General features: G+C 50.1%; 1 protein-coding gene across 2 annotated transcripts in view; it reads left to right on the top strand.

Annotated features, from left to right (window-relative positions):
- Positions 1–10,900, top strand: part of CPNE2 (copine 2) — a 46,898-nt gene that overhangs the window by 6,297 nt on the left and 29,701 nt on the right. For both annotated transcript variants that reach the window (XM_012806840.2, XM_012806841.2), the window contains exon 2: positions 8,561–8,778. In XM_012806840.2, the coding sequence (XP_012662294.1) occupies positions 8,599–8,778 (180 nt within the window). In that variant the 5' untranslated portion in view covers positions 8,561–8,598. The remainder of the gene's footprint in view (positions 1–8,560; positions 8,779–10,900) is intronic.

Consider the following 10,900-nt stretch of genomic DNA (forward strand, 5'->3'; position numbering starts at 1 on the left):
AACCCGCACATCTATGTCACCAGCACCCAGATCAGAAATAGACATGCCCAGCAGCAAATGCCCCTGGTGTCCCCTTCTGATCAATAACACCCTCCTCCTGTCTTACCACTATCCTGACTTCCAGCAGTGTAAGTTCATTTTGCCCATATTTAACGTCAGATAAATGAAATCATGGAGGGTGACATACCCCTTTATGTCTGGCTTCCTTCACTCAGCATGTCTGTGAGACCCGTCCACAGTGTTACTATGCTTGTGCCTCCTTCATGCTTGATGCGTGTTATCCATTGTGTACCCTGAGCATAGGGATTGGGGGTGGTTTTCCAGTTAGATGATACATAATACTGGTGTGAACATTTTCCTGCATATGTCTTTTGATAAACATATGTGAATGTTTCTGTTGGGCATTGCTGGAGGGAATTCATTTATTTGGCTTTTGTAGACACTGCTAAACATTTCTCCCAAGTGGTTACACCAATTTCCACACCCACTGGCAACCTGCAAGTGTTCTAGTAGCTCCATATCCTCACCAACACGAGGTAGTGTTAGCCTGTTAAAATTTTGGCCATCCTGGGGTGGAGGTGGGGATGCATAGCAGGAGGAATTGCATTTGGTTTTTCTGAGCTGAGTTTGAAGAAAGAATGCCCTTAGTGAAGAAGGAGGTGGGCATTCCAGGCATGGAACAGCATTTGCAAAATTGGAGGTGGGGATGAAAAAGAATTGCTGGAACTCTGGAGTAAACAGCATAGCTAGAGCCAAAGGTGTGAGGGAGAGGACTTTGGGAGTCTCATCAGGGAGCCTGGATATTGCCTGGAGCAGCAGTTCTCAACCTGTGGGTTGTGACCCACAGGCACTGTATTAAATAAAGGGTCACGGCATTAGGAAGATTGAGAACCACTGGCTTGGAGAATGGTGGGGAGTCACAGAGAGGTTTTTCTCACTTTGAGCCAGTATCTACAGTGCATCAGACATTTTGTCATTTCCATTTGTTGGATAAGAAAACTGAGATGCAGAAAGACCAAATGTATCCAGAATCATATTCGTAGAGTCCTTGGAATGCAGATCCTTTCAAGGGTTGACAGTGGTATTGGCCTTGGAGTCACAGGGCCAGAACCATTTGGGTAAGTGATTCAAGCCTGAGTTTTGCTCATCCAGAGAATAGGAAGGACAATTAACTCCTCACTCCAGGACATTGGAAAAACTACAGAAGTTAAAGACCATAGTGTATTCGATCCAGGACCTGGAGAAGGCATTATTAATATTACCAGTAGTCTTGTTTTATTATGGTTAGTTCTCCATCAGCACAGCCATCATCCCTCTCTTCTAGCTGACTGGTGGGGGTGCTACCTTAGTCCCTACACTTCGGAAGGGTTAGCACAGAACTCCTACTGCCCTAACAGCCTGTTTCCCTGCCCTGTGACAGTTCTCCTAGGAACTAAAGGTTGCTGTGACAGTTCATTTTATGTGTTAATTTGGCTGGGCTTTGGTGACCAGTTGTTTGGTCAAATAAAGGTATTTTTTAGATGTGATTAACATTTAAATCAGTAGATTTGAGTAAAGTGGATTATCCTCCATAGTGTGTGGGCCTTATCCAATGGATAGAAGGCCTTCAGAGCAAAGCCTAAGATTTCTCAAAGAATAATTCAGCCTTAAGATTCCAACATAGAAACCCTGCCTGGGGATCCAGCTTTCTGGCTTGTCCTTCAGATTTCGGACTTTCCAGCCTACAGTCTCATGAGCCATTTCCTCAAAGTAAATTTCTCTTTCTACATATATAGATATCCTATTGGTTCTGCTGCTCTGGAGAGCCCTGACTAATATAATCGCCATTTGTTCTCTTAGCAGTGGTTCTCAACCTTCCGAATGTCGTGACCCTTTAATATAGTTCCTAATGTTGTGGTGACCCCCAAACATAAAAGTATTTTCATTGCTACTAGCTGATTCTGATCAGCAGGTCTGGGGAGGGACCTGAACGTTTCTAAGGAGCTCCCAGAGGCTGCCCACCTGGGAGCTACTAGCAACGAAAATAATTTTATGGTTGGGGGTCACTACAACATGAGGAACTGTATTAAAGGGTCATGGCATTAGGAAGGTAGAGCATCTCATCTGGGAAAATGGGGCAAAGGAGGCTCTTTAGACCTAGATGCATTCTAGATGCTTTCCAGCCCCCTGAAAGTTTAGTAGACTTAGCAGCCAGCAGGACCAGTGTGGAATGGGTGCCTGGTCGGCTGAGGTTCTGGTTAGACTAGACTAAATGCTAGTCTGATTGCCATCTAGACTAGCATTTGCACACTCAGAGATCTGCAGAGCCCTGGCTGGGAACCCAGTGTGTGACGCTGGCAGGATTTATATGATGACCAAATATGACATCTGCCTCATTCTGCCAAGTACAAGAGCCATCCCTGGGGTGTGTTCAGCCATTGGGAGCCATATTGCAGCCTCTGATTGTGGGCCTCTTGGCTCAAAGTGTGGTCCCAGGTGGGCAGCCTCTGGGAGCTCCTTAGAAACGTTCAGGTCCTTTCCCAAACCTGCTGAATCAGAATCGGCATTTTAACAAGATGCTGCACCTACTCTGCTAACCCCTGATTTGTACTTAGCCTGCGTCAAAATCACCAGGAGGGCTTGTTAAAACACAGGTCGGTGGTCGCCACTCTAAAGCTGCGGGTGGAGCAGTAGGTCTGGGTGGGCCTGGGATGCTGCGTCTCTAACAAGCCCCAGGATGTGCTGAGGTGGCCCGTCTGGTAATCACACTCGGAGTGGGGAGAGCTCTGAGCCACCTTGAGAGCTTTCCTGATGGAGTTTGGACCCCAATGAGCAGCATTTGGTGGATGAACAAGAACTCAGAAACCCTGAGGGTCCCAGGAGCCACAGCACCTGGGATTGGGAGTCCCCTCGGAGACCATATAGCTTGTGCACCCAAGCCCGTGCTGTGTTGGTCACCTGAGAAGGAGCATGGAGCCAGGTTTCTCAACCACTTTTAACCTTTTGCCCCCTTTATGTAAACTGTAAATTTCACATATTCCCCATCTGCTCCCCTTCCCTAGCCACTAAAAATGGCTGATAATAGTTAAAGTTACATAGTGTCATTCCAAGGGCTCTACCTGGCTTACTCCTCACCACACCCTAGGAAAGCACTTGTGTGGGCTCCATTTTACAGGGGGAGAAACTGAGACCAGGGAGTTTAAGTAACCTGCCTGAGGTCACAGAGCAGGTGAATGGAGAAGCCAGGGACTCAGACCACCACAGTCCAAGTCCAGCATCTGTGCCCATAGCCGCTGCATGGTACTGACCAGGCGACCAAGTCCCTTTCTTTGTTGCTGCCACCAGCAAAACAGATATTTTTTTTTTCCTTTTCCAAATGCCAAATTGAGTATGCTCTTTCTGACAATGCCCAGTGCCCTCACTAGAAGTTCCATTAGGCCATCCACTGTGGTCCTTCATCGTTGTCACCAGTTGAGATCCTCTGGACTGGGGGTTTCTGCCTCCCTGGCCACCTCGGGCCTGCCCTCATTTTCCGTCCCCTGTCTTCCCTATCCAGTTGCACCTTAGCTACTGCCTCCCTGGGCCTGCCTCACTCCTTGTCTCCCTGTCAGTCACTGCTGCCTAGAAGCTGGGGGTCCTCAGGGCCTGTTTAGTAGCTCCCCAGGACAGTGGACTCTCTGACTGCAGCTGGAATGGAGTTGCTGGAGCCAAGGCTAGGTGGGAAGGAGGGAGTCTTGGACCCCTTGGCTCTGGGCGTTCTGTACCTCTGGGAAGAATGGTTCTTTCCCTGGCTTAGAGAAACTCCTGCCAGCCTCTCAGAATGGTTATGAGGGTCCAGGGTTTGAGAAGCAGCTTTGTGATGTCTTAAGTGACTATGCAGAGGAAGGTGGGCATGATTCCTCTGGGACTGCTGACTAAGGAGCTTGCTGGAGATGAGGGCGTCCCTCCCTGCCTCATTCATTGGGTGCTTATGTTTTAGGCCCTCACTATGTGCAGATGCTGCTGTAGGTGCTAGGGAGGCAGTGGTGATACCTCCCTCGGGGACCTTCCTAGGGGTGGCAGACAGACACACATAGGCATATAGACAAATATGTACAGTGATTATACATTGCAGAGATCTGTGAAGGAAATCATGTGGATCTAGAACAGATTACAGCAGCTCAGTGATCAGGGAAGGCCTCTGAGGATGTGATGTTAAGCTGACAACTAAGGCCCTTTGTGTGAAGGGAAGCATTTTTGGCAAGGGGAGTAAGTGCAAAGGCCCCAAGCTGGTGAGAGGCTGGCATATTTGCAGAGCAGAGGCAGGAGGATTTGGGATTTGTGTGACCCCGGAGGGGAAGGCCTAGGAAGATTTCCAGATGGAGCTGTGATGGCACCCGATCTGGCTTTAGTATAGAAAAGAGAGTGTAACTGAAGTTGCATCAGGGAGGCCTGTTGTGGGCTGGGGCATGGCCAGGCCAAGGAATAGAAGTGAGGAGAAAGGATGAAGGCTGGACGCAGCTGGGAGGCGGGATTGGCAGCTGCAGTGGGACATGGAAGGTTGAATGTGAGTGGAAGACAAGGTTGATGGGTTTTTGGGCTTCTGGCTAAAACCAGAATGTTCTAAATCTATGTGTGTCTCAGTGCCAGAGTCTCCACATCCTGTCCTTCTGCCTAAGCCCAAGCTGCCTAGTTGCAGGGGCCAGTAGACCCTGTCAGGGCTGACCCCTGTGATGTCTCCATTGTGTGGCCCCAGGGTACTCAAGGAAGTTTGCTGCATAAATGGATGAATCAATGACAACGAATTCTCAGCCCTACCTCCCCTTTGCCACAGTTAACCCATCTGTAAGAAAAGGACTTCTACTTTGGTATTCCCGCCCTCCCAGGTCCTTCCCTGGTGTTTGGTCACCCCAGAAGGCCTGTGCCATCTGTGCCAGGAATCAGGACCATCTCTTAAGCAGGCCCTGGCTCCCCATACCTCCCCATCCATCCTGAAACCTCAAATTACCTGCAGGGCGGGTGCCCAGATGCACATGGCAGGCCCAGCCCTCCCTTAATGACACCTTGCCTGCCCGCCCTCCTGCTGGGGTAGGAGGGGAAGGGGCCCGGCCCAGCCTAAGCTGTGGTTTCTTTTTCCATTGCGTCAGGCCTCAGGGTCCAGCCTGCCTGTCCGCTGCCGGGCTGGCACAGAGGGGGCCAGTCTGACCCCCACCTTCCCCAACTCCAGACATTATGTGTTCCCCATTTCGGGGATCCAGAAGCTTCCAGCCAGAGGGTGAGTTTGGATGGGGAACCTGCCCCTGGCTGGGGGAAAAGTCCCTTTCCCCACATGCCCCTTGCTCACTCCAGCTGGGGCCTGTGAGATCCAGATGGAGTTGAAGTAGGCAGAGGGGGTCCCAGCCCTGCTCCACCTCCCCTGTGACTTGGCCCCCCCCAGCCACACCCTCAACCAGGCTGAAAGGAGTGAAGGTAGGAGGCCTGGGCAGGAACCAAGGAAGGGGGATGGGAGCTTGGATGAGAGAGGGGGTAGCAATGGGGAGGAAGGAGGGGCCTTGCAGTGTGCATACAGATGCATGCCTTTGCACTTGTCCGTCTGGGTGCCAGTGTTTATGTGTTTTTTATGTGACCACACACACATGTGTTTCGACCAGGAAGTGTGCAAATCTGGGTGTGCGTACCCGATACTGTTCAGGATGAGAACAGAAGTGTCTGCCTTGGTAGCAGGCAGTAGTGGCATCTAACTTGTCATGGAGGGATCCTGCGTGTGGAGGAAAGGAGGTGGATAAGCTGGAGTCCACCCTGCCAGTGATCGTGGGAGACTTAGGGTATGGACAGGGTGGTCCCAGAGAATCTGGTGATCATGGGCACTCTGGGCCTGTCCTGGGTACTTGTTAACATGGAGGAGTGTCCTTGGCTTCCCCGGCTCTGCAGCCTTGATCCCACCCTGCCCTCTTAGCCTCAGGGTCCCCTGGCCTGGTTAGTTTCTTAGCTGCCCCCGCCTAGGTCCTAGGTCCTAGGTCCTATGTCCTAGGGCTCCACAATGCCCAGCAATCCAACCCAACCCTGGCAAAAGGGCCAAATATTGGCCTGAGTCTTGTTCACATCCTGCCTCTGCTGTTTTCTGGCCGTTTGACCACTTCTACTTTCTGGGCCTCAGTTTCCCCATCTGTAAAATGGAGTGATTGCCCTCCCCCACTCCCCTCACCCCCCAGGTAGGTGTGCGCATAAGCAGGCACTCTCACCCACATAGCAAGGGGTCCATTTTGGACACCCCTTTCTGCCCCCTCATTGGGTTGAGGATTTGCTCACCTCCCGGGCTCTGCCTCCAACTTGGCACCGCTGCCCAGATGCATGCACTGAGAATGAATGCAGTTAGCCAGCTTCTCCAATAGAAGCTGATTTTTAGATGACAAGAAAAAATCCTGCTGGCAAATTGTAGTGCTGTCCTGACACTCTAGTTCATGTGATTATAATGAGGGTCTAGGGACAAATGGTGGGAGTGAGGGGGCTGAGGACTGGATTTGTCGCTGTCCAAATCCTCCCTGACAGATGTGCCCTAGGAGCATTGGATCTCAGGGTAGAGGGGGTCTCCACCACCAGCCCCACGCTGGCCTTGGCCACCTACAGATACATGGGCCTGTGTCTGCCCAGCAAGCAGCTGGTACTCAGGGAGTGGGCTATGGCCAAGGTCAAAGGGTAGAGAATGGATGCAGCATTGTGACGGTGGCTTGGTCCTTCCTGCTGGGACACCAGCAGGTGCCTCCTCGCTGGTCTCCCTGCTTCTTCTCCTTAGCCTGATAATCCCTTCTCCCATAGGCACAGAGTAAGCTTTTAAAAACATAAATCAGATCATGTCACTACTCTGCCTCTGAGATTTCCCATCATTCTCAGAATTCAACCCAGACTTCCTATGAGGGCCTACAGTGGCCCGCAGGACCTGGCCGTCCTCCCCACTCTCACATCTTTTTCCAGCCAATCAGGACTGTGAGTCCTGTGAGGGCTGAAACAGGCAATCTTCTTTCTGCAGGATCCCTAGCACTGGCGCAGGTCTTGAGACCTAGTAGATGCTCAGGACAGCCTCAAGCATCAGTGAAGGAGCCTTAGTTTCCTCCTCTGGAAAACAGGGGCAATATTGTCTGCTCCACCAGACTGACTGGGGGGTACAGACATTGTGCAGGTGACCTGCTCAGTCAGCGCTCGCAAGCACAGTGACTTGGATCTGTGTTCCCAGTGGGAGCCCCTCTCTACTCTGGGGAGGTGTGGGGCAGTAATCCACTGAACAGCAAGAGGACAAAATATTAGTCAAGGAGGTGGAACCTGGCCTTTGAGGGGTGTTTGGGGGCTGGACTCATTTGCCTGGATGCTGGGGCCTCTGTGAAATGTACAGGTGCCCGTGGAAATAAGAGCTGGCCAGGAGTTTCAAAGTACCATGTCATGATGTCTCATGGGCAAGTGGGAAACTGAGGTCCAGAGACCAAAGGGCTTGTCTGCAGGGACTGTGGTGGGGGACTTAGGGCTGTCCTTCATACCTTAAGATGGCTTCTTCCCCTCTTGTTCTCAACACCTTGCACTCAAAGGAAAACAGAACTTCTTCTTTTTTTTTTGAGACAGAGCCTCAAGCTATTCCCCTGGGTAGAGTACCATGGCATCACAGCTCACAGCAACCTCCAACTCCTGGGCTTAAGCGAGTCTCCTGCCTCAGCCTCCCAAGTAGCTGGGACTACAGGCGCCCGCCACAACGCCTGGCCATTTTTTGGTTGCAGCCATTATTGTTGTTTGGCGGGCCCGGGCTGGGGATTCAAACCCACCACCTTAGGTGTATGTGGCTGGCGCCTTAGCTGCTTGAGCCACAGGCGCCGAGCCCAGAACTTCTTAAAGTGAGCAAATGTCAGTAATTAGCCTTGAGAGAAGAGTACATAAAGCCCAAGGCATGGAATTGGGGACATTACGTATGAATGAAAGGGTAGATTCTGTTTTGAAGATCAAGAGCAACTTAGGCAGGATCTGAGCAACACGGAGGGTTTGTCCGTTCATTCATTTATACACTCATCCTTTCTTTATTCAACACATATGTACCAAATGCTTCCTGTGCACCAGTCACTGTGCTTGGGCCAGAGATATTGGATGAACATGAACACTGGAGAATTTTGAGTGAGTTACCAGAGTGAGTGTCCTAGTGGGCAAAGCAATGAGGAAAACCTGAGCAGTTGTAAGCTCCACTGTGGCCACGAGTTGCCAACAAATTAACTGTCGGCAAAGCCCAGGTTTTCCTGGCACAATGAATGTCTGAGACGTTCCTGTACACTGTGAGTTTTTGCTGATCTGACAGGAGCTACCCATGGGATCTTGTGTGTATCTCATGGGCTAAAGCAGAGAAAAACTTCAACGACAATCTGAACACACCTAGTCAAGACTCCTTCTCCATGCATTTCCTTGCATCATCCTTTCTCTAAGCGTTGCCCCTGTTATAGTGCCCTCACCCCCACCTGGCCTTCCATCTCCCTACCTACATCTTGAAGGCCAGGTGGTGATGCCTCCCTATGGTTGGGGGTAGCATAGCAGGCATCTGTCCCCTCTCTGACCCTCACTTTTGTTTCCTTAGACTGCCAGGAACTGCTGCTGCTGCCACCACCAGCCCCCATGGCTTACGTACCAGGTGGGAGTAACCCAGCAGCGGGGGCAGCCCCCATGGGCTCCCAGTATTGTGTGTGCAAAGTGGAGCTGTCTGTGAGTGGCCAGAACCTGCTGGACCGGGATGTTACCTCCAAGTCCGACCCCTTCTGCGTCCTCTTTACAGAGAACAACGGCAGATGGATGGAGGTGAGGCCTCCCCGTGTGCATCCGTAGTGGGTAAGGAGAGGTGCCACGGTGCTGGTCCCACTGGATCAGGGGACCTCTGGGTCAGGCCCCTGGAAGTCATCGGATTATGGGCCAGTAGCAGAGGACCATTTAGGAAATTGTTACTTTGACAAGTAAATTTTATTTTAAATATATTTAAAATATTATTTAAAGTAATTATATTGGTGTTTAAATTATTATAATTAAACCCATAGATTTATATTTATATGGTTTTATATTTACTATTTTATATCATAATACTTCTAATTATCATAATATATATTTTAAATTTTATAATTTTAGAAAATGCTCACTTCCACTTTTTTGTTTTGTTTTTATGAGACAGAGACTATCTTTGTCACCCTGGGTAGAATACCATGGCATCACAGCTCACAGAAACTTCAAACTCTTGGGATCAAGAGATCCTCTTGCCTCAACCTCCCGAGTAGCTGGGACTATAGGCACTTGCTACAATGCTCAGCTGATTTTTTTTTTAAGTACTAGAGCTGGGGTCTTGTTCTTGCTCAGAGTGGTCTTGAACTCCTGAACTCAGCCTCAACTTCCCAGAGTGCTAGGATTTACCACTTCCACTTTTAAATAACCTTCCCCCTTTACTTCTAAATGAAAACGTGTTGAGTGAGAAGCAAAGGGAGAAACAGGGAGCTCAGGCCTTGGTCCTAGAGCTTGTCCAAGGCACAGCAATATTAGTCTGTGCTGTGTGACCTTAGGCAAGTTGCTGTCCCTTTCTGAACCTGCCTCTTCATCAGTGAAATGAGGATTTTTTTTTTTTTATCTGCCTACTTTGGAAGGCCCCAGATCTGGGCATATTAATGATGCCCAAGCCATGGACTTCTGGGCTAGAAGACTTTAGTTTGAGGGCTGGGGAAAGATGCAGCTTGAGGAAGCATATTGAGAATCTCAAACTCTTAACACTTTCAGGTTTTAAAACTTGCTTTGCTTCCTATTCCGAAAGGAAACTATATTTATTGTAGTGAATTTAGAAAACCCAGATATTCCTAAAGAAGAAAATCAGAGCGGTTGGGAACCTACCAAGCAGGGAGAACTACTGTTAACAGTTTGGTATCCAGCCTTCCAGATAGTTTTCCATGCCTATGTATTTTCCAAAATAAGATGTATCTATTTTCTAATAGATACTTAGCTGGGCCACCGCGGTCATCCCGCTGAATATACTGTGGCTTACAAAGAGTTTCCACCGATGCTGGCTCCTTCTGTGATGCCGAGGAAGTGGTGCTGGGGTTGTTGGCCCATTGGGGAAATGTGGGCCCAGAATGGGTAGGGACTTTTCTGTGTCACCCAGCAGGTTGGCTGTGCAGCTGGCAGTGGGAGGTGGGACTCAGGTTCAGCTGAGGACTCCTGAGGGAATGTCCGGTGTGTGATGAGTATGTCTGGGGCACTGGTACCCTCTGCCAGGTATCTGGAATGCCTGCCTGCCTCTCAGGGAGTGGTATCCCCCCGCTTCCCTCATGGCACTCCTCCTACCTTCCCTGACAGCCTCTGCTCCTACCCAGGCTGGCCACCCTTGCTAAAAATAGCCCAGGGGCAAGACCTCTTCCGTCCCTGCTGCTGGAGCCCTTAGAAATGAACTGGGTGGGAGGAAAAACCAACACAACCTGGGCCCCAAAATAGACCATTGCCCAGACTCCGCGGTTTAGGGCCTCAGCGTCCAGAGGCCAGTTCCTGTCCCAGTGCTACCACTGACACTCAGTACAAGGCCCTGTCCTCCCTCAGACTTCAGGGTCCACAGTGGGTGGAGGTGTTGGGCCACACAGTTCCAGGATCCTGTTCAAGACACCAATGTCTGCCCCACCCCTAGGTGGGGAGCCTCACTTTCCCCAAGAACCGCTTGTTTCTGTTTCTTCTTTCAGTTTCCATGCAAAATGTGGTTTGAAAAAAGGGTTTTCTCAAAATAAAAAGTACAAAAATTGGCCGGGTACAGTGGCTCATGCCTGTAATCCCAGCACTTTGGGAGGACGAGGTAGGTGGGTCACTTGAGGCCAGGAGTTTGAGAACAGCCTGGGTGACATAATGAGACCCCATTTATGCAGAAAAAATTTAAAATTTGGCCAGGTGTGATGGCACATCT

The sequence above is a fragment of the Otolemur garnettii genome, unplaced genomic scaffold (assembly GCF_000181295.1).
Source record: "Otolemur garnettii isolate 467f Iridium unplaced genomic scaffold, OtoGar3 scaffold00058, whole genome shotgun sequence".
Taxonomy (NCBI): Eukaryota; Metazoa; Chordata; class Mammalia; order Primates; family Galagidae; genus Otolemur; species Otolemur garnettii.